At 53.6% G+C, this 23,121-nt stretch overlaps 1 protein-coding gene across 1 annotated transcript in view; it reads left to right on the top strand.

Moving 5' to 3' along the window:
- Window positions 1-22,963, top strand: part of LOC149432861 (cytoplasmic dynein 1 heavy chain 1-like) — an 83,976-nt gene extending 61,013 nt beyond the window's left edge. Inside the window, 15 exon segments of the mRNA XM_089664861.1 lie at window positions 223-397; window positions 500-575; window positions 3,114-3,274; window positions 6,056-6,167; window positions 6,405-6,465; window positions 8,787-8,910; window positions 8,986-9,099; window positions 9,180-9,350; window positions 10,935-11,152; window positions 12,282-12,385; window positions 13,671-13,882; window positions 17,706-17,859; window positions 19,535-19,564; window positions 19,567-19,676; window positions 22,646-22,963. Coding sequence (XP_089520987.1) covers window positions 223-397; window positions 500-575; window positions 3,114-3,274; window positions 6,056-6,167; window positions 6,405-6,465; window positions 8,787-8,910; window positions 8,986-9,099; window positions 9,180-9,350; window positions 10,935-11,152; window positions 12,282-12,385; window positions 13,671-13,882; window positions 17,706-17,859; window positions 19,535-19,564; window positions 19,567-19,676; window positions 22,646-22,948 — 2,125 coding nt within the window. The 3' untranslated portion in view covers window positions 22,949-22,963.
- Window positions 22,964-23,121: the final 158 nt, after the last annotated feature.

The raw sequence follows: 23,121 nt of genomic DNA, 5'->3' as shown, positions 1-23,121 counted from the left end.
CAATTCACCTCCCAGCATGTCTTTGGAGTGTGGGAGGAAACCGGAGTACCCGGAGGAAACCCACGAAGGCACAGGGAGAACATGCAAACTCCAGGCAGGTGATACCATGGTTGGGATTGAACCGACGACCCGAGTACTGCCAGGGGGGAGTGCTAACCACTCAGCCACTGTGCTGTCCTAGTACATGGCAAATTGCTAACCATTCTGTATCTGTTCGTTCAGGGAGCCGACTTATGATCAGGAGTTCCAGCACTTCCTGAGAGGAAAAGAGATCGCCCTCGGTTCTTCGTCCGTGCCAAAAATCAGCGGCCTGTTGGAGGAGCAGGTGGAGGCCATGCTCAGACTCGCCAACCTGCCAGCCTTTAGGGATGTGACAGCCAAGGTGGAAGCTGATGATGTGAGTCCCGAGGAATCCGGAGTGCAGACAGGAATCTGCGGTCACATTTCACACTGCGGACTCACCTGATGCGCTTTTTTGTTTCGTTTTTTTTCTTTGCAGCAATTCTGCATCTGGCTGGAGAGCAGCTCCCCGGAGCAGACGGTGCCGTACCTGTGGAGTGAAGAGAAGCCTGCTAGTAAGTACAGCTCTGAACACGATATGCGGTCCTGGACCTGGCCTGGAGATATAGGACATGTGGTCCTGGACCTGGCCTGGAGATATAGGACATGTGGTCCTGGACCTGGCCTGGAGATATAGGACATGTGGTCCTGGACCTGGCCTGGAGATATAGGACATGTGGTCCTGGACCTGGCCTGGAGATATAGGACATGTGGTCCTGGACCTGGCCTGGAGATATAGGACATGTGGTCCTGGACCTGGCCTGGAGATATAGGACATGTGGTCCTGGACCTGGCCTGGAGATATAGGACATGTGGTCCTGGACCTGGCCTGGAGATATAGGACATGTGGTCCTGGACCTGGCCTGGAGATATAGGACATGTGGTCCTGGACCTGGCCTGGAGATATAGGATCTGTGGTCCTGGACCTGGCCTGGAGATGTAGGATCTGCGGTCCTGGACCTGGCCTGGAGATATAGCCGAGAAGCAGAGAACCGCATGAAAATTATGTTTCGGAAAAAATCGATGACACATTAAGGCCTCATTCACACCACGGCGCCGAGACGTCCGTTTTTCTGCACGCATTCTGCAAGGGCGCAACAACATCAATTGCTCTCTCTGTGCCTGTTCACACCAACACTGGGATCACATGCAGATTGTTTTCTGCGCAACATGTATAAAACTCACACATTAAGGCCAATTCCACACGGCGTTCTGTCATCAGTTCAGTCACATTTTTTCCAAGAAACGGATCAGGGTACATCTGTTCATCAGTTCACATCCATGTTTACATAGTTTTTCATGTATTTTTCATCTGTTTACATCCGGGTTTTCTTTTTTTTTTGTCTGTTTACATCCGGGTTTTCTTTTTTTCGTCTGTTTACATCCGGGTTTTCTTTTTTTTCGTCTGTTTACATCCGGGTTTTCTTTTTTTTGTCTGTTTACATCCGGGTTTTCTTTTTTTTCGTCTGTTTACATCCGGGTTTTCTTTTTTTTCGTCTGTTTACATCCAGGTTTTCTTTTTTATGTCTGTTTACATCCGTGTTTTCTTTCTGTCTGTTTACATCCGGGTTTTCTTTTTTATGTCTGTTTACATCCGGGTTTTCTTTTTTATGTCTGTTTACATCCGGGTTTTCTTTTTTATGTCTGTTTACATCCGTGTTTTCTTTCTGTCTGTTTACATCCGGGTTTTCTTTTTTTTCGTCTGTTTACATCCGGGTTTTCTTTTTTTTCGTCTGTTTACATCCGGGTTTTCCGAAAGAAAATAGGGTTTTCTTCCATTCAAAAAAACAGATGTTAACAAATGCGGACAGTAACAGACGTAAACAGATCCGTTTACATCCGCTAGTCCGTAGCAATGCAGGGTATCCGGTTTTCATCCATAAATGGACAGATGAAAAACAGATATACGGAACGCCTGGGTCCTGTGAGGCAGCACTGATTCAACTGATCGGCACTGTTAGGTGGCACTGATGGGGCGACACTGATGATCAGTGTAGATGTTCCTCTGCGAAATGCCACTTACTGGCTCTCCTCCTCACACTGTCAGCGACTGCGGCGGGCATTCTGACACTGGGGGCGGGAACTGACTAACTTCCAGTGACACCAATAGTGATCAGTGCTGATAAAAAGCCCTGACACTGTACTGACATCACTGGGCAGGAAGGGGTTAACATCTGGGGCCATCAAAGGGTTAACTGTGTGCTGTGTTACTAGGGAGACATGCTGTGCAGAGATACAAAGCAGCATGTCCTTGCTGATGGGAGGGGTCTGTGTTGTGTACATACAGACCTCTCCCCTGCCAATTTTACACAGGGAATCTTCAGCTGGGCCCCTGTGATTGGTATGCTTAGCTGCCAATGGCGGTGCCCTCACCCCCTACCCAGAAATGCAAATCCTGTGTATATATACGTGATTGTGCGCAGCCCTGCCGCTGTGTAGCAGTACTTCCTCTATAGGGCGGATGGCAAGTGGGAAAGGTCAGACCCTGTCGGGGGAAGTGCTCCTTCAGGGTGTTTCCTGACACGGTCACCTGACCAGCCAGGGGATTCCTGCCCAATGCCCCGGAACGAAAGGAACCCGTGTGCCTGATGAAGGGTTTCATTGATTGCTCCGTAATCATTGGATCGGCCGAATGCGGACCCAGCAGCAGTAATAGATTATGGCTGACGTGGGGTTCCGGTATCTGCTCTGCCTGTGATTGGTGATGAGTGTGAAGACAGGAAATGCGCCTCGGTTCAGACCGCTGCGACTTCAGGTGCGACATGCCATTTACAAATCACAGCTGAAGATGCATCCAATGTATTTCTATGGCGCTGTCTTCATAGGTGTGATTTCAAGTAGTGCGATTTGACATCTAGTTCCTGCGTGACTTCAGTGCGATTTCACTCTCAGACTAGAAGGTAAATGGCGCTGAAGTTGCACCTGTCTATAGCGTTTGAAGTTGCGCTGTAAATGGGACCAAATCGCACCACGTTGATATCTCATTCAGTGTGAACCGGAGCTGAACGTAATCATCCAAAATGTAAACATTCTTGCTTCTGATTTTGTTTCAGCGCTTATCGGTCAAGCCGTCCACCGCTTGCTGCTCATCCAAGCCTTCCGTCCGGACCGCCTTCTGGCCATGGCGCATATCTTTGTCTCCTACATCCTGGGGGATTCCTTCATGTCCGTCATAGACCAGCCATTGGACCTGGCCCATATTGTGGATACAGAGGTGATGGGCTGTATATGTGTGCGCATGTATGTGTGTGTGTGTGTATATGTATATATATATATATATATATATATATATATATATATATATATATATAATAAAATGTTCCTGTAGCAATAAATTAAGTGGGTGAAATGTGAAAATCGCTAAAGACTTATTCATTATGTAGTATACAGCGGAGAAAATAATTATTTGAACCCCTGCAGATTTTGCCTCAATGAAATGAAGGGTCTATAATTTTTATCATAGGTGGATTTTAAATGATAGAGACAGAATATCAACAAAAAATCCAGAAACCCGATACAAATGTTATGAATGGAGTTGCAGTTCAGTGAGTAAAATAAGTATTTGATCCCCAACCAACAATGATTCTGGCTCCCACAGACTGGCCATGTGCTCATGTGGTACACAGATCAGTCCTGTCAATGGAAGAAGGCGCTCCTAATGACAACTCGTTATGTGTATAATAGACCCGTCCACAGAATCTTTTTTTTCCATCCAAACCTCACCACCACCATGGGCAAGACCAAAGATCTGTCAGAGGAAGTCGGGGACAACACTGTACACCTGCACAAGGCTGGAATGGGCTACAAGACCATCAGCAAGAAGTTTGGTGAGAAGGAGACAACTGTTGGAACGATTATTCGCAAATGGAAGAAATACAAAATATCCATCAATTGCCTTCAGTCTGGAGCTCCATGCAGGATTCTGCCTCATGGGGTAAGGATGGTCCTGAGAAAAGTGACAGATCAGCCTAGAACTACACGGGAGGAGGTTATGAATTATCTCCAGGCAGTTGGGACCACAGTCAGCAAACCAACCATTGGTGACATGGATTGAAATCCTGCAGTGCCCGCAAGGTCCCCCTCCTCAAGATGCCACATGTCCAGACCCGTCTGAAGCTTGCCAATGGACATCTAAATGATTCGGAGAAGGATTGGGAGAAAATGCTGTGGTCAGATGAGACCAAAATTAGCTCTTTGACAATAACTCGACTCACTGTGTTTGGAGGAAGAAATGCTGACCATGACCCTAAGAACCCAGTCCCTACAGTTCAGCACGGAGGTGGAAACATTGTGCTTTGGGGCAGTTTCTGTGCTAAAGGTACAGGCCCACTTTGCCGCATTGAGGTGACAATGGGTGGGGCCTTGTGTTGTAAAATCTTGGATGAGAACCTTCTCTCAGCCAGAACACCTGAAGAACGGACGTGGTTGGGTTTTCCAGCATGACAATGACCCAAAACATACCGCCAAGGAGAGTCTCCAGATGAAGCAAATTAAGGTCATAGGGTGGCCTAGCCGGTCTCCAGACCTTAATCCTATAGAAAATGTATGGAGAGAGCTGAAACTTCGAGTTGCCAAACGTCAGCCAAGAAACACTAAGGATTTAGAGAAGATCTGTAAAGAAGAGTGGACCAAAATCCCTCCTGAGATGTCTGCAAACCTGGGAACCAACTACATGAACGTCTGACCTCTGTGCTCGCCAACAAGGGTTCCTCCACCAACTACAAGGAACGTCTGACCTCTGTGCTCGCCAACAAGGGTTCCTCCACCAACTACAAGGAACGTCTGACCTCTGTGCTCGCCAACAAGGGTTCCTCCACCAACTACAAGGAATGTCTCACCTCTGTGCTCGCCAACAAGGGTTCCTCCACCAACTACAAGGAACGTCTGACCTCTGTGCTCGCCAACAAGGGTTCCTCCACCAACTACAAGGAACGTCTCACCTCTGTGCTCGCCAACAAGGGTTCCTCCACCAACTACAAGGAACGTCTCACCTCTGTGCTCGCCAACAAGGGTTCCTCCACCAACTACAAGGAACGTCTGACCTCTGTGCTCCCCAACAAGGGTTCCTCCACCAACTACAAGGAACTTCTGACCTCTGTGCTCCCCAACAAGGGTTCCTCCACCAACTACAAGGAACGTCTCACCTCTGTGCTCGCCAACAAGGATTCCTCCACCAACTACAAGGAACGTCTCACCTCTGTGCTCGCCAACAAGGATTCCTCCACCAACTACAAGGAATGTCTCACCTCTGTGCTCGCCAACAAGGATTCCTCCACCAACTACAAGGAACGTCTGACCTCTGTGCTCACCAACAAGGGTTCCTCCACCGACTACAAGGAACGTCTCACCTCTGTGCTCACCAACAAGGGTTCCTCCACCGACTACAAGGAACGTCTGACCTCTGTGCTCACCAACAAGGGTTCCTCCACCAACTACAAGGAACGTCTCACCTCTGTGCTCACCAACAAGGGTTCCTCCACCAACTACAAGGAACGTCTCACCTCTGTGCTCACCACAAGGGTTCCTCCACCAACTACAAGGAACGTCTCACCTCTGTGCTCACCAACAAGGGTTCCTCCACCAACTACAAGGAACGTCTCACCTCTGTGCTCGCCAACAAGGGTTCCTCCACCAACTACAAGGAACGTCTCACCTCTGTGCTCCCCAACAAGGGTTCCTCCACCAACTACAAGGAACGTCTCACCTCTGTGCTCACCAACAAGGGTTCCTCCACAAGTCTTGTTTTGCTTGGGGATCAAATACTTATTGTACTCCCTGAACTGCAACTCCATTTGTATTTGTATACAATACAATACATTTGTATTGTGTGTTGTTTCTGGATTTTTGGTTGATTTTCTATCATTTAAAATACACCTATAATAACAATTATAGACCCTTCATTTCTGTGTTAATGGGCGAACGTACGAAATCTGCAGGGGATCAAATCGTTGTTTTTCCCACTGTAAATCATTTGTATGAATTCTGATTTCTACAGGTGAAACCCAGCACTCCTATACTGATGTGCTCCGTCCCCGGATATGACGCCAGCGGCCGCGTGGAGGACCTGGCAGCGGAACAGAATACCCAGATTACATCTATAGCCATTGGTATGGCCTGTTGGCTCTCTACACGTGGCCTGTTGGCTCTCTACACGTGGCCTGTTGGCTCTCTACACGTGGCCTGTTGGCTCTCTACACGTGGCCTGTTGGCTCTCTACACGTGGCCTGTTGGCTCTCTACACGTGGCCTGTTGGCTCTCTACACGTGGCCTGTTGGCTCTCTACACGTGGCCTGTTGGCATATGGGATGTTTTGCTAACGGTATTTGTATCTTTTCCACCTTCAGGCTCTGCAGAGGGATTTAATCAAGCGGAGAAAGCCATCAATACTGCTGTGAAGTCTGGAAGGTCAGTCCTAACGAATGTTTACATTGCAGGCATTGGCGAATATTTAGTCCCATTCAGGCACACATCCCCCTCGCTCCAGCTGTGGGTGCGCGCTCGCTGGCTGTGGGTGCGCGCTCGCTGGCTGTGGGTGCGCGCTCGCTGGCTGTGGGTGCGCGCTCGCTGGCTGTGGGTGCGCGCTCGCTGGCTGTGGGTGCGCGCTCGCTGGCTGTGGGTGCGCGCTCGCTGGCTGTGGGTGCGCGCTCGCTGGCTGTGGGTGCGCGCTCGCTGGCTGTGGGTGCGCGCTCGCTGGCTGTGGGTGCGCGCTCGCCGTTGCTCGCTGGCTGTGGGTGCGCGCTCTCCGGCGCTCGCTGGCTTTACGCTCACGGGCTGTGGCTGCACGCTCCCCCGGCTCTCAGCGGCTACTCAAATAGTCCTTGTTAAGATGAAAAGCGATAAAGGGAAGCTGCTCTCCATTCGTCTCATGTATGATCAGATGTCTCCTATCCTGCAACCCTCTACGTCTTTCACTCCAGCCCGTGAATGTTCCTAGACTGTACAAATACGCACCACATGGGGTGACACGTGTTAGGGCTTGCAGGATGGAACTTGTGCATCGAACATTTAAGAGCTGATCAGTCTCTCCCTGCCTCCAAGTAGCAAATCTCAAGCCCTGCAGTTTGTCACCCAGGCATCCAGCTTTGCATCATGGGAGTAAAGGGAGTAAAACACATGCTCGCATTGAGGTAGTAAACCTTTGCCCAAGATCTCCCATCCCCCCAATGCTGTGCATGAGAGCAGCGGCTCCCTACCTTCTCACAGGGCGATTTTATAGCCATTGGCTCCTGTTGCTGTCAATCAAATCCCAAGATGGGGGCAGTGCATTTTCTGCTGTCGGTCTATGGACATGGGCAGTGGGGCTTTTATGAGTGATTCCTCAAGTATTTCCCTTTCCCCACAGCAAGCAGCTTGCTAGGGGGTGGGTACTTGGAAGACAGGAGGGGCCAGTGGTGCCGGCAGGGGACCCCAAAAGAAGAGGATTGGGGCCGCTCTATGCAAAACCATTACGCAGAATAGGGAAGTATAAAACCCACTTTGTGAACCTTGTCTGTGCAAACCCTGATATTACCTTGTAATCGCTGTGCTGCATAGAACTTAAGTGGAGCTGTGGGAGGGGCCTAGCAGGCCACACCCACCACAAGCTGCCTGCAGAAAACTAGAGGAGGAGGTGTAGACAAGACCAGCAGATCAATCCTTCCTGCAGGTAAAGTGCGGGAGGAGTTTCATGGCGGCAGGAGGGGTTTCATGGCGGCCTACTTGGCACAGATCTGGAATAAAAACACAAAGGACCCCAATATTCGTGTGAGAATTGGCAGGGCTCTTCTATTTGTGTAGCCCAAGTTTTAGCCTTAGGTCACATGTCAAACTGGGGGCCCTCCAGTTGTCAAACTACAAGTCCCATGAGGCATTGCATGATTGACAGCTACAAGCATGACTCCCAAAGGCAGGGGCATGATGGGACTTGTAGTTTCACAACAGCTGGAGGGCCACCAGTTTGACTCCCCTGCCTTTAGGTAAATCTCTTGCTCCGCACAGCCAGAGCCAACTTTTCCCTTGAACCTGGCAGTGCGAGCTTTAACCCCTTCGCGCTGGTGCCTCCTGGCCCTTTAAGGGTTTCAGAAGCCACGGGGTGGGGTTTAGGGTCATGTGACACGCCGTCACGGCGGTCACCTGTTCGGGAAAGGTCCCGTTCAAAAGAGGCGATCGGGACCTTTCTGTGAGTACCAGACGTGTGCTGGAAGCACTCGGGGCGCGCGCTCTCAGCACACATGTTCTTTTTTAATAGAACGCAAATCTGCGGCTGCTCGGTGTCCATTCCCAGACGCCGGGAGGCCGCACATTTGCGTTCGGCCGGCGTGAAGAGGTTAACATCGCATGCGAAGCACGGTAATGGATACGATTGAGATCGCTGTATTTGGACCATTGGTGGTTACGTTGATGGTAACGGTGGCTGGGTGCTCGGTCTCTGATTTGGCGGAGGCCCCGCTCACACCTTTGCGGTGTCGTAATGTTGGATTTGCCGCCCTGGCCTGGGGCGGATGGGCCCTGGCCTGGGGCGGATGGGCCCTGGCCTGGGGCGGATGGGCCCTGGCCTGGGGCGGATGGGCCCTGGCCTGGGGCGGATGGGCCCTGGCCTGGGGCGGATGGGCCCTGGCCTGGGGCGGATGGGCCCTGGCCTGGGGCGGATGGGCCCTGGCCTGGGGCGGATGGGCGCTGGCCTGGGATGGATGGGCCCTTGGTGGGTCATGTACCCCTCAGCACTCATAGAACATTTCTGGCTGCAGATGGGTGATGCTGAAGAATGTACATCTGGCGCCTGGCTGGCTGATGCAGCTGGAGAAGAAGCTCCATTCTCTACAACCACATTCGTCCTTCCGACTGTTCCTCACCATGGAGATCAATCCCAAGGTACAGCTTGAAGAATGGTTGGTTGACATAAACGTTTATCTGCCATGTTTGCTGAGCCTCTGATTCCTCTCCCAGGTCCCCGTGAATCTGCTGCGCGCTGGGCGGATCTTTGTGTTTGAGCCTCCTCCTGGTGTGAAGGCCAACATGCTGAGAACCTTCAGCAGTATTCCAGTGTCCAGGATCTGTAAGGTAAGGAAGTGACATCACTGAGGATCGGCCAATCCGCTCCCTGGACACCAGCGTCCTCATTAACTCTTGTTCGTTTGTAGGCTCCAAATGAGCGCGCCCGTCTGTACTTCCTGCTAGCTTGGTTCCATGCCATCATCCAGGAACGTCTGCGCTACGCTCCCCTGGGTTGGTCGAAGAAATATGAATTTGGGGAATCTGATCTGAGATCTGCCTGTGACACGGTGGACACCTGGCTGGACGACACGGCTAAGGTAAGTCGCTGGGGTGGTACTTACGCTGGGAGGTATTCTGAAGGGCCGCAGACCGATCAAAGTGTGCCCCGTTCCTGCTGACCCGGCTGAATTTGGACTCGTTTAATCGACGGCCGACAAAGGGACGAGCTGCAAGACTGCTATTGATCTGCAGCCACTGAACCGTGTAGTCTGAGAGCCGCAGGTGGGATTTGTTCCAGTGGAGGGATTCCTACCAATCTATAGCCCGCTGCATCCCTGGTCTACCAGCCGGTCATTTCTATGGTGTCACTCCCCAGAAAATGTAAACATTTCCAAGAGTTGTTAAACCTGCAGCCCCCAGTGCCTGAAACCATGCAATTGTTAGCCGTGTGCAGTAGTTTGATATGTGCTGAGGTCAGAATCTGCAGACGGTGATGGAGGGAAAAGATTACAGGTTGCTGGCCTAGTATTTAACTGTTTTTTGGGGGGGTTTTTGGGATGGGGGGGAGGGGTTGGATGGTTTTTGGGGGGTTTTTGTTTGTTTTTTAATCCTTGTCTGTTTTGAAAATGGAGATTAAAAAAAATTGTAATCTGCCGTAGAATTCAGGTGAATTCAGCGCTATGACGGCCGACGTCTCCTGACCTACCTCTGGTTAGCAATGCAGTCTTTTCAGCATTCCATACTTCTGGGGTACCTTTGTCTCGCCCCACCCCAACACCCACACACCCCACCCCCACATATCCCCACACATGCATACCCACACACCCAACACACACACACCCACCCGCACATACCCCCACACACCCACCCCCACACACCCAACACCCACCCCCACACAACACACACACCCACATACCCACACACACCCAACTCCCACACACACCCAACACCCACCCCCACATACCCCCACACACGCATACACACACACCCAACACCCACCCGCACATACCCCCACACACCCCCACACACCCACATACCCCCACACACCCACATACCCCCACACACCCAACTCCCCCACACACCCAACACCCACCCCCACACACCCAACACCCACCCCCACACACCCAACACCCACCCCATACCCCCACACGCATACCCACACACCCACTGCCACACATGCGTACGCCCACGCCCACCCCCACACATGCGTACGCCCACGCCCACCCCCACACATGCGTACGCCCACCCCCACCCCCACACATGCGTACACCCACGCCCACCCCCACACATGCGTACACCCACGCCCACCCCCACACATGCGTACGCCCACCCCCACACACGCGTACACCCACGCATACCCACCCACCCACGCATACCCACCCACCCACGCATACCCACCCACACACGCATACCCACCCACACATACATACACATACTGTGGTGCTATCCTCCTTACCCTAGAGGTATAATACTTCTATTGCAGGGTGCTTGTAAGATGGCCATATATTGGGGGCATATTTGTGGGCCATCACTTCTGACATTCAGCACACTTTCACTGCGGATGAATATATTTGGGGTTTTTAAAATACGGTAATTGATTCACCACCAGGGAATGTTTAATGAAAGTCTCATTCACATAAATGGTGTTCGGCTTCACATACCTCCATTTGGATCTGTTCCAGGGCCGCCAGAACATCTCCCCCGACAAGATCCCGTGGTCTGCCCTGAAGACCCTGATGGCGCAGTCTATTTACGGAGGTCGAATCGACAACGAGTTCGATCAGCGGCTGCTCAATACGTTCTTGGAGAGGCTCTTCACCACCTCAAGCTTCGATGGCGACTTTAAACTTGCTTGTAAAATCGATGGCCACAAGGACATCCAAATGCCGGATGGTATCAGGTACATGCGCGCCAATTCTGCTGCTGTCCTTTCCATAGTCATGTCCCATATAAAGAGGACCTGTCTGTTTGGGGGCTTTTCTGCTTTGTACATTCCTTTCTAATTCCATAAATGTGCAGCTGATTGCAGAGAAGGTGAAATCTTTTCATGATGACGTCAATCTGAGTCATCACAGGAGAACTACAGATGTGGATTGCTGACAGTTGATTATTTTGGCTTCACATGATCCAAATATTCAAATATTCCACCCAAGAGTGGAGGCTTCACATTTCTGCCTCCAATCTCCCCCCCCCCCCCCCCCTCCACTGCCACATATGGGGGGAGGAGGGAGAGCAGGTACCCGGTATTGATAGGTACCCGCTCCCACCTCCAGCTGAGTTCGCTGCCCTCTGAGTCACTTCCAAGGTCCTAGAGGACTGCAAAAAAATAAAGAAATGCAGTGACATTGATCTCAGGATTATTCTGCATTTTTCAATTTTTTTTTTGCACTGAGGCCTGCAGAGCATTGCGCATGTGGTTGGGTGTGTATGGGCTCTTCAATGTCTCCACCAGCTGTATGGACCTGCAATTGTAAGACTGGAGGAAGTGAGGCAGGACTGCAGAAGGTAGAGGAGGAACCATTACGGCGCTCTGAACAGTCCCTCTGCGGTGTTGGTAGGTGGGACATGTAAAACAATCCCAAACCTGAATGAAGCGGCTGTGCGGGCGGAGCGGTGTGTGCAAGCATGCTTCATGTTAGATCCGAAATATGGGTGTCATGTGAAGCATGGGCTAAAACATGGACTTGGCATGTAAAAGGACCAAACATTAGGGAATGTGTATTCCAAGAATGTGTTTTTTGTTTTGTTTGTTTTGCTGTTTTTTTTCTGTGATGTGTTTTGTTTTTGTTGGGGGTTTTGTGTTTTTTTTGTTTGTTTGTTTTTTTCTGTGATGTGTTTTGTTTTTGTTGCGGGTTTTGTGTTTGTTTGTTTTTTTTGTTTGTTTTTTTTCTGTGATGTGTTTTGTTTTTGGTTTGTTTTTTTTTTTTTTACTTTATTTTTCGTTTTGTGGGGTGTATTTGTTTCTAGGTTACACTGTTTAACATTTCCAATGTGTTTTGTTACAAATGTTTTTCTTTTCTTTCTTGTAGGCGCGATGAGTTTGTTCAGTGGGTGGAATTGCTCCCTGACACCCAGACTCCATCCTGGCTAGGATTACCGAACAACGCAGAGAGGGTCCTCCTCACCACTCAGGGTAAAGTGCCCCCCCATAGGACAGTCCCCGTGTCCATCCAATGTCTCCATGATTGTCTCTTACATTCTCTACTATACGTGACTCAAGCTGGTCATACATGCACTGGAATTCAGCCGCTTCAGCAGGGAGCGGTTGACGTTTGATCCATGCATGGACAGGAAGGTTGTATAGAAGTCGATCTCCTTGGAAAAGTCGCCCTGTTGGGTTTTTCCAGCTTGATTGGCTATAGTCTGTAACACCGATCTGTATGGTGGCGGGGATGCCCAATTGCTGAACAGGGAGGATTCCTCCATCCACAATGAGTGTGCGGATGGAGGAATCAAGTTTTCTCTTTTTTTTTCTTTTTTTCTTTTTTCTTTTTCCTGTTCGACCTGCTGATTTGAACAAAAAAAACTTTATAGGTTGCCTAACCCACCTTCTGTTTCAGCTTCTCCTTCCTGAGTGTCATCCATCCTGTTGTGGTTTACTAACGTGTCACGTTGTTCTTGGATTGTCCTGTAACACGCGTGTCTCATGATTGTGCCGCGGTGATGCGTGGTCGATGTGGTGACTCGTTCCGTCTCTTCTCCACCACGCATCGGCGGTCGTCTCACCTCTGTTCTCATCCTTCAACAGTCTTGTATTTTCCTGGCATTTCTCTGACTCCTCTGCCTGCCATCTCCTCCCCCTCTGTCCTCTCCAACTCCTCCCCCTCTGTCCTCTCCAACTCCTCCCCCTCTGTCCTCTCCAACTCCTCCCCCTCTGTCCTCTCCAACTCCTCCCCCTCTGTCCTCTCCAACTCCTCCCCCTCTGTCCTCTCCAACTCCTCCCCCTCTGTCCTCTCCAACTCCTCCCCCTCTGTCCTCTCCAACTCCTCCCCCTCTGTCCTCTCCAACTCCTCCCCCTCTGTCCTCTCCAACTCCTCCCCCTCTGTCCTCTCCAACTCCTCCCCCTCTGTCCTCTCCAACTCCTCCCCCTCTGTCCTCTCCAACTCCTCCCCCTCTGTCCTCTCCAACTCCTCCCCCTCTGTCCTCTCCAACTCCTCCCCCTCTGTCCTCTCCAACTCCTCCCCCTCTGTCCTCTCCAACTCCTCCCCCTCTGTCCTCTCCAACTCCTCCCCCTCTGTCCTCTCCAACTCCTCCCCCTCTGTCCTCAACAACCCAGTCCGTTGTTTTCTTTGTGGTTTTGTTTCTGTTTTTGCCGTCAGGCTCCGTACTTTTTGTTGTGCGTCTTTTTGTTTTGGGATTCAGTTTAGTTTGCTTTACGTTGCCCCGCATGTGTTTGTTTTCTCCCCTCTGTGGTTCAGGCATTGACATGATCAGTAAAATGCTGAAAATGCAAATGCTGGAGGATGAGGACGACTTGGCTTACGCGGAGACCGAGAAGAAGCAGAGGACTGACTCCACGTCTGACGGGCGCCCGGCCTGGATGAGAACCTTACACACCACCGCCTGCAACTGGCTCCACGTCATCCCGCAGTCCCTCAACCACCTCAAACGTACCGTGGAGAACATAAAGGTGAGTCCATGAACAAAGCCACTTGGCCCGGAATTGTATGGCGGTGCACGCTGTGAGAAGCCTCGGGTGGAAGATGCTGTCCTGGGGGTCGTATGCCTCTCTGCCACTGAATGACGGCTTTCTTCCGGGGGGCTCAAGCTGCTGCTTGCTTGCTGAGGGGTCCTCGTGGTGAAAGTCTGGGAATTTATTATTCTGAGTAATGTTGGCAGGGATCAGGCAAAGCCCATCCGTGGCTTCCTACCGGACTGTCATGTGTACTTCAAATGATACATCTACTGGAAATGCATGTTCCCCCTCCTGTGCCTGTTCTGCCATGGGGGTCAAAGCCTAAACCTAACTCATCCTAAAAATGTCCCCTGACCCCCCCCCCCCCCCCCCCCCACGCCTGTGCTGGCTAGCCTGTGTAAGGAAGATGTATATAGATGTATTACCTACTTCTAGCCTGCCCTGTGACCCGGCAACAGGGGAGAGGAGAGGGCGTGGTGACAACGGCTGGGAAATGCGGGGAGGTGGTGTCACCCATAGTCTCCCATGTTGGTGTCAGTGCTTCCTCGCTGCCACAGGGGAGCCGGATCATGTGACCAAAGTCGGCTGCAAACAGGTAAGTATATATCAGACGTCTTTCTTACAAAGGATAGTGGGGGGGGGGGGGGGGGGGGCATTTTTAGAACAAGTTGGGTTTAGGCTGGGATTCTGCTTCACATGTCTTACGTGGGTGCAGGTGGACCCCAGCAGTATCCAAGGTGTGGGAAGGTTAGTCCTCGACTTTTGTATCTGATATTTGGGGTTTCCATATCCAAATCTGGATTTAAAGTGGTTGTAAACCTCAGATGTTTCCCTCTATAGCTGGCGTCTCCAAACCTCAAAACTAAGGGCCAGTTTACTGTCCTTCAGACTTTAGGGGGGTCGGCCCAGTGGGAGCAGAAAATGTCAGTGGGAGGAATAGTGCCCCATCATTGGTGTCAGTGGGGGGAATAGTGCCCCATCATTGGTGTCAGTGGGAGGAATAGTGCCCCATCATTGGTATCAGTGGGAGGAATGGTGTCCCATCAATGGTGTCAGTGGGAGGAATAGCGCCCCATCATTGGTGTCAGTGGGAGGAATAGTGCCCCATCATTGGTATCAGTGGGAGGAATGGTGTCCCATCAATGGTGTCAGTGGGAGGAATAGTGCCCCGTCATTGGTGTCAGTGGGAGGATTAGTGTCCCGTCATTGGTGTCAGTGGGGGGAATAGTGCCCCATCATTGGTGTCAGTGGGAGGAATAGCGCCCCATCATTGGTGTCAGTGGGAGGAATAGCGCCCCGTCATTGGTGTCAGTGGGAGGGATAGCGCCCCATCATTGGTGTCAGTGGGAGGAATGGCGCCCCATCATTGGTGTCAGTGGGAGGAATGGTGCCCCATCATTGGTGTCAGTGGGAGGAATAGCGCCCCATCATTGGTGTCAGTGGGAGGAATAGTGCCCCATCATTGGTATCAGTGGGAGGAATGGTGTCCCATCAATGGTGTCAGTGGGAGGAATAGTGCCCCGTCATTGGTGTCAGTGGGAGGATTAGTGTCCCGTCATTGGTGTCAGTGGGGGGAATAGTGCCCCATCATTGGTGTCAGTGGGAGGAATAGCGCCCCATCATTGGTGTCAGTGGGAGGGATAGCGCCCCGTCATTGGTGTCAGTGGGAGGGATAGCGCCCCATCATTGGTGTCAGTGGGAGGAATGGCGCCCCATCATTGGTGTCAGTGGGAGGAATGGTGCCCCATCATTGGTGTCAGTGGGAGGAATGGCGCCCCGTCATTGGTGTCAGTGGGAGGAATAGCGCCCCGTCATTGGTGTCAGTGGGAGGGATAGCGCCCCGTCATTGGTGTCAGTGGGAGGAATAGCGCCCCGTCATTGGTGTCAGTGGGAGGGATAGCGCCCCGTCATTGGTGTCAGTGGGAGGGATAGCGCCCCGTCATTGGTGTCAGTGGGAGGGATGGCGCCCCGTCATTGGTGTCAGTGGGAGGGATGGCGCCCCGTCATTGGTGTCAGTGGGAGGAATGGCGCCCCATCATTGGTGTCAGTGGGAGGAATGGCGCCCAATCATTGGTGTCAGTGGGAGGAATGGCGCCCCATCATTGGTGTCAGTGGGAGGAATGGCGCCCCATCATTGGTGTCAGTGGGAGGAATGGTGCCCCGTCATTGGTGTCAGTGGGAGGATTAGTGTCCCGTCATTGGTGTCAGTGGGAGGAATAGCGCCCCGTCATTGGTGTCAGTGGGAGGAATAGCGCCCCGTCATTGGTGTCAGTGGGAGGAATGGTGCCCCATCATTGGTGTCAGTGGGAGGAATGGTGCCCCATCATTGGTGTCGGTGGGAGGAATGGTGCCCCATCATTGGGAGGGATGGTGCCCCATCATTGGTGTCAGTGGGGCGGGATGGTGGCCCGTCGTCGGGGGTCAGTGGGGCGGGATGGTGGCCCGTCGTCGGGGGTCAGTGGGGCGGGATGGTGGCCCGTCGTCGGGGGTCAGTGGGGCGGGATGGTGGCCCGTCGTCGGGGGTCAGTGGGGGCGGGATGGTGTCCCGTCGTCGGGGGTCAGTGGGGGCGGGATGGTGGCCCGTCGTCGGGGGTCAGTGGGGGCGGGATGGTGGCCCGTCGTCGGGGGGTCAGTAGGGCGGGATGGTGGCCCCGTCGTCGGGGGGTCAGTGGGGCGGGATGGTGGCCCGTCGTCGGGGGGTCAGTGGGGCGGGATGGTGGCCCGTCGTCGGGGGTCGGTGGGGCGGGATGGTGGCCCGTCGTCGGGGGTCGGTGGGGGCGGGATGGTGGCCCGTCGTCGGGGGTCGGTGGGGGCGGGATGGTGGCCCGTCGTCGGGGGTCGGTGGGGGCGGGATGGTGTCCCGTCGGGCGTCGGTGGGGGCGGGATGGTGTCCCGTCGGGCGTCGGTGGGGGCGGGATGGTGTCCCGTCGGGCGTCGGTGGGGGCGGGATGGTGTCTGGTGTCCCGTCGGGCGTCGGTGGGGGCGGGATGGTGTCCCCGTCGGGCGTCGGTGGGGGCGGGATGGTGTCCCGTCGGGCGTCGGTGGGGGCGGGATGGTGTCCCGTCGGGCGTCGGTGGGGGCGGGATGGTGTCCCGTCGGGCGTCGGTGGGGGCGGGATGGTGTCCCGTCGGGCGTCGGTGGGGGCGGGATGGTGTCCCGTCGTCAGGGGTCAGTGGGATGGATAAGGGCAAACAAACGGCTGCATCCAGCCCCTGGGACCCCTGCTTTATAGTGTGTACTTGTCTCAGTCTAGAGCACTGAGTGTCATTTCTGCCTGCTGCCTCCTTCCTATATCAGCCTTTAGCTGCATTCAGAGCTGAGTCACTTCTGACAAGTTTTTCTGACACCAAAAGATAAATGCTAACAGGTGGGAGCTCCAGCACACAGCTTTTGATTGACAGCCTCAGCTCTTTTCCTGCTTTCTGTGTGGAGGGGGTGTCTTTTCTCTCCAATCAGCTCTCAGCTCCTCTCACTGAGCTCTGCAGAGTAACTTACCTCTCCACCCCCTTTTCTGAACTCTCGGACAAGCTGCATTTTGAATGGATGTAGTGGAGAAGGCTGCAGATAAACAGGTACAACGTATGTAGGTGGATTAGTTTCCTCTCTGTAAACCCTCCATAGCCCCAGTGCAGTGACCGGCCTCAGGTGATACACAATCACTTCCAGACTTCTCAGGGTGTTGGGGACACTGCTAGGCACATGGGGGCGCCTGATATTCTGGGTGGGGGGATCTTTGTGCTGCACGTGACCCGCGCCGCACCCAGAGGCCAGCCCACCGATCTCTGATGACGCATTGACTATTGTATTCTCCTCGCAGGATCCTCTGTTCAGGTTCTTCGAACGAGAAGTCAAGATGGGTGCCAAATTGCTGCAAGATGTGCGCCAAGATCTCACCGATGTGGTCCAGGTCTGTGAAGGAAAGAAGAAGCAGACAAACTATCTGCGCACTCTCATCAATGAGCTGGTGAAAGGTAAGTGGCCGGAACCGACCAATCAAGGGTTGGGGGGGAGGGGGGTGACGGAGGGCTTTGTGCCTTAGTGAAGTGCTTCCCTCCAGCCTTGGACAGGTGGGCCGGCCCCTCCCCTCCAGCCTTGCCCCTCCCCTCCAGCCTTGCCCCTCCCCTCCAGCCTTGCCCCTCCCCTCCAGCCTTGCCCCTCCCCTCCAGCCTTGCCCCTCCCCTCCAGCCTTGCCCCTCCCCTCCAGCCTTGCCCTGGCGTGCCGGCCCCTCCCCTCCAGCCTTGCCCTGGCGTGCCGGCCCCTCCCCTCCAGCCTTGCCTGGCGTGCCGGCCCCTCCCCTCCAGCCTTGCCCTGGCGCGCCGGCCCCTCCCCTCCAGCCTTGCCCTGGCGCGCCGGCCCCTCCCCTCCAGCCTTGCCCTGGCGCGCCGGCCCCTCCCCTCCAGCCTTGCCCTGGCGCGCCGGCCCCTCCCCTCCAGCCTTGCCCTGGCGCGCCGGCCCCTCCCCTCCAGCCTTGCCCTGGCGCGCCGGCCCCTCCCCTCCAGCCTTGCCCTGGCGCGCCGGCCCCTCCCCTCCAGCCTTGCCCTGGCGCGCCGGCCCCTCCCCTCCAGCCTTGCCCTGGCGCGCCGCGCCCTCCCCTCCAGCCTTGCCCTGGCGCGCCGGCCCCTCCCCTCCAGCCTTGCCCTGGCGCGCCGGCCCCTCCCCTCCAGCCTTGCCCTGGCGCGCCGGCCCCTCCCTCCAGCCTTGCCCTGGTGCGCCGGCCCCATTGGATTTCAGATCTGTCAGTCTTGGAGGCTCAGCATCACATGTGGGCGTTACCTATGTAAATACAGCTTGCCTAGGAACACCCACCCCTCCAGACTGACACCCACCCATCAAGTATATTTGCATAACTCCTCCCAAGAACCAGCCCACTGCTTCCATCAAGACTGGGAGAAGTACTGAGGGGGCTGTGCTGTCTTCAGGAAGCTATGTACAGAACCCCGCCTGCCACTCCTAATGGCTGTGATCTGCCTGCATTGCATAGAGAAGCACAGAGACCCAGCAATAACATCATTGGATATAAAACCTTTACATTGTCATTACAGATCTTAAATATGTTGTTAGGAGGGAGGGGGGAACCAGGGGGGGCAAAATTGCAGATTAATGCAGGCCATAGACGGGTCAAAAAACCGACCATTTGTTATAAAAAAAAAAGAAAAAAAAATCGGTCGTTCAATAGGCCGACGTTGCCACCAACGGTAAAAAAAATTGTCTGATTTTCATCCCGTCTGCGGCCGGCATTTCAATACTTCTGTCCCTGCAGAGATCCGCTATTATATTTGACATGAAAAGTCTTGCGGTTGCAACAATGTATCTATTTGTGTCCATTTCAGATACAGATGTTTTTATTCGGATACAAATGGATACATTGTTGCAACCGCAAGACTTTCATAGAAAATATAACAGCGGACTGGAATTCTCCTTCTTGCAGGTCACGTCTCCTGCGCAGATTTTTAAAAAGATCGGCTGATTTTTTTCCAACTTCACCCGATAAAAAATGTGCCAAAATACTGAAACACGGCCGACCAATGAACCCACTAATGGTGCGGAAATCAGCCGATTTTTGACCCGTCTATGGCCGGCATTAATGTCTATTGAGCCCCATCAGATGGATGAGATCTTTACAATGTATTTGTCGTTCCCTGCAGGCATCCTTCCTCGGAGTTGGTCTCGATTCACGTCCCGGCCGGGTTGACGGTCATTCAGTGGGTGGCGGATTTCAGTGACCGCATTAAGCAGCTTCAGAACATCTCTCAGGCGGCTGCCGCCAGCGGGGCGAAGGAACTGAAGGTGAGTGAAGGGGGGGTTCTTACGTGAAGGATCCCCGTGCGGGGGGGGTTACGTGAAGGATCCCCGTGCGGTGGGGGTTACGTGAAGGATCCCCGTGCGGTGGGGGGGTTACGTGAAGGATCCCCGTGCGGTGGGGGGGTTACGTGAAGGATCCCGTGCGGGGGGGGGGGTACGTGAAGGATCCCCGTGCGGGGGGGGGGGGTTACGTGAAGGATCCCCGTGCGGGGGGGGGGGTTACGTGAAGGATCCCCGTGCGGGGGGGGGGGGGTTACGTGAAGGATCCCCGTGCGGGGGGGGGGGGGTTACGTGAAGGATCCCCGTGCGGGGGGGGGGGTTACGTGAAGGATCCCCGTGCGGGGGGGTTACGTGGGGGCTGTAATCTAGAGGCTGCTCAGCAGAGAGAGGACATCACTCCAGTCTCGGCTCCTCTGTACATAAAGATAACACCCATGGTATATACTGCCTCCATCTGTGTATTGGGATCACGCCAGGAACCCCCCCAACCTATTCTTTTTGGTTCCCCTACCAGCAGTCCTGGCACCCCCGTGAGTACCCCCCACTAGTAAGCCTCTTGCTGTGGGGGCACTGAAGCAGGCTCACTCCCGAGCCGCGCTCTAAATGGACAATGCCACCCCAACTCTCCTCACTGGCTTTAAAATGCGCATTGGCAGTGGCAACAAATGGTGCAAATTTGCCAAATGGCCAAAAAAGCCGTAACCTATAGAAAGCAGCCTCTCCGGGACACCAACTGCAGCATATTGTGGAAAAAACAACCTTTATTAAATACAGATCACAGAAAAATGAATCGTTAAAAGTCGAATATTTGTGACCGCGCCCTCCAGAGGACTGAACCCAACTTCCCAACCCCCCCCCCCCCCCCTTCCTGACCAGGACATTTTTTGCGTTACGGTGCTGTTACTTTAACTGTCAATTGCGCGGTCATGCAACGCTGCACCCCACAAATTGAGCTTTCTTTCGGATGGTGTTTGATCATCTCTGCAGTTACATTTTGCGCTATAAAAATAAGACCGACGAGTAAAAAAGTTTTTTATCACCTTTTTGCTATTAAACACGTCCAGTAAAAAAATTTAAAAATCAAATTTCATCATAAATTTTGTCCAAAATGTCTCCCGCTCCGTGTCTTCGCTAAAAAGAAAAAAAAAAACCAATATGTGTAAATTGTTTTTTTGTGAAAGTTATCGCATCTACAAATGGCGGGATAGATACGGGGATTTTTCATTTTCCTATATACTAGTAATGGCGGCGATCAGCGGCTTATAGCGGGACTGCGGTGGGCATTCTGATACTGGGGGGGGGGGGGGGTACTGACTTGGTGTCACTGACACTGTACTAATGGCACTGGGCAGGCATGCTGTGCAGAGAGATACAAAGCAGCATGTCCTTGCTGGCAGGAGAGAGACCTGTGCTGTTTACATACAGACCTCTCCCCTCCCAGCTTTACATGGCGATCGCCGGGGTGCCAGCGGGGAATCTCTGGCCAGAATGTGGTGATTGTCATCCCTAGTCACCAAAAGGGGAAGTTCTGCTTTAAGGATTGGTCCCCCGCTCCTCGTTAAGAACTGGCACCGTTTGGGGAGTCGGAGGGGGGTGGGATCGAAATTGACAGGTACCCGCTCCCACTTCCACTGCAATCGCCTAGGTGATCAGAAGCAGAAGTTGTCTCCCCCCCCCCCCCCCTCCCCCTCCCCATAGTCATCTGGGACATGTGACGGGTCTCAGAAGACTACGGGACCATTCAGAAGCCCAGCGCTACTCGCGCATGCGCAGTGGGCACACTGAAGATGCTGGCGCCAGGAACGCAGAGCAGCTGGTGAAACGGGCTGCGGGGGGGGGGGGGGGGGATGACACCGTGGGATCAAGGGACAGGTGAGCGGTGCTTATGGTTGTGTTTTTGTAGCGGACTTTTTTTTTTTTTTTTTTTGTTCTTTAGTGTTTCACTGGAACTTCGTCATTCTTGATACATCCTGTGTGTCCTGCAAAAGCCACTTCCCTTTACCTGGTATTCCAGTTTCCAGTTTTTTTTATATGAATACATCTGCCACGCCCTGCCGTGTGGGGGGCCTGCCGTGTGGGGGGCCTGCCGTGTGGGAAGCGGGGGCCTGCCATGTGGGGCACACGGGCAGCACACCGCGTAGTGAGTTGACAGATTTCTATGTTTTTCACCCAGTTTTTCCTCTTGATTCTCCCGCTGGGTATCACCTCAGGAGATAAATATTGCATTTTATTTTAGCAAGAAAAGTTTTAAAAACCGCGATGAGGTCATTCATTACAATTATTGAAGAGTAAATAACTTGCGGGTCGGATCCCCCCCAGTTGCGGGTCGGGTCCCCCCCAGTTGCGGGTCGGGTCCCCCCCAGTTGCGGGTCGGGTCCCCCCAGTTGCGGGTCGGGTCCCCCCCAGTTGCGGGTCGGGTCCCCCCAGTTGCGGGTCGGGTCCCCCCCCGTTGCGGGTCGGAACCCCCCCCGTTGCGGGTCGGAACCCCCCCCGTTGCGGGTCGGAAACCCCCCCGTTGCGGGTCGGATCCCCCCCGTTGCGGGTCGGATCCCCCCCGTTGCGGGTCGGATCCCCCCGTTGCGGGTCGGATCCCCCCGTTGCGGGTCGGATCCCCCCCGTTGCGGGTCGGATCCCCCCCGTTTCGAGGTTTGAGCCCCAGAAGCTCCCGGCTCCAGGTAGCAGATTGCATAGAGTGTGGCTGGTATCTCTGTCATGGATTTGCGTATTTCGGACCCCCCAGACCGCAGTTTTCCTCCAATCGGGACGCTCCGTCATCCTCGCTGTGTATTGTGGCATTGAGCCTTGTTCTGCGTCAGGATTGACGCCCTGATTGTGGCCGCGTGCCGACCTGGCAATGCCGCTGGTTTCTGTGGACCAATGATGCGGCTGCTTTGTAATGTTTCACACTTTGGATGTTCATCCCTTTATTCAGCTGTTTGTTTTCTCTCCCCCAGAACCTCCACGTGTGGCTCGGTGGTCTGTTTGTCCCTGAAGCTTACATCACGGCCACCAGGCAGTACGTGGCTCAGGCCAACAGCTGGTCGCTGGAAGAGCTCTGCCTGGAAGTCAGCGTGACCACGACCCAGAATGCAGTGCTGGACGCTTACAGCTTTGGAGTGACAGGTACGCCCGACTACTCGATTCACCTATCGCACAGGCGCCATTCACTGTTGTCACCACAATTGCACCCTGGAATGTGGGGGGGTGGGGGGGCGCACCTCCCTGCAGAGGAAGGCTTGTTGGGGGATGCACACTGAATGCCGGGTGAGACGAAGGGGAGCTAAGCTAGAAGGGAGATCTAGAGAATGGAGAAAGGAAAGAGACATTTTATGAGGAAGAAGACCGGCAGTCTGTTTCTTTGTCTTCTGCCGAGATTTCCACCAATAGCCTTATGGTATATTATCCAGACCCCGCCCATGAAGACCCTCCA

The sequence above is a fragment of the Staurois parvus genome, unplaced genomic scaffold (assembly GCF_062004578.1).
Source record: "Staurois parvus isolate SC_StPar_1 unplaced genomic scaffold, SC_StPar_1.0 ptg002075l, whole genome shotgun sequence".
NCBI classification, from domain to species: Eukaryota; Metazoa; Chordata; class Amphibia; order Anura; family Ranidae; genus Staurois; species Staurois parvus.
This window is presented reverse-complemented; position numbering and strand designations above follow the sequence as displayed.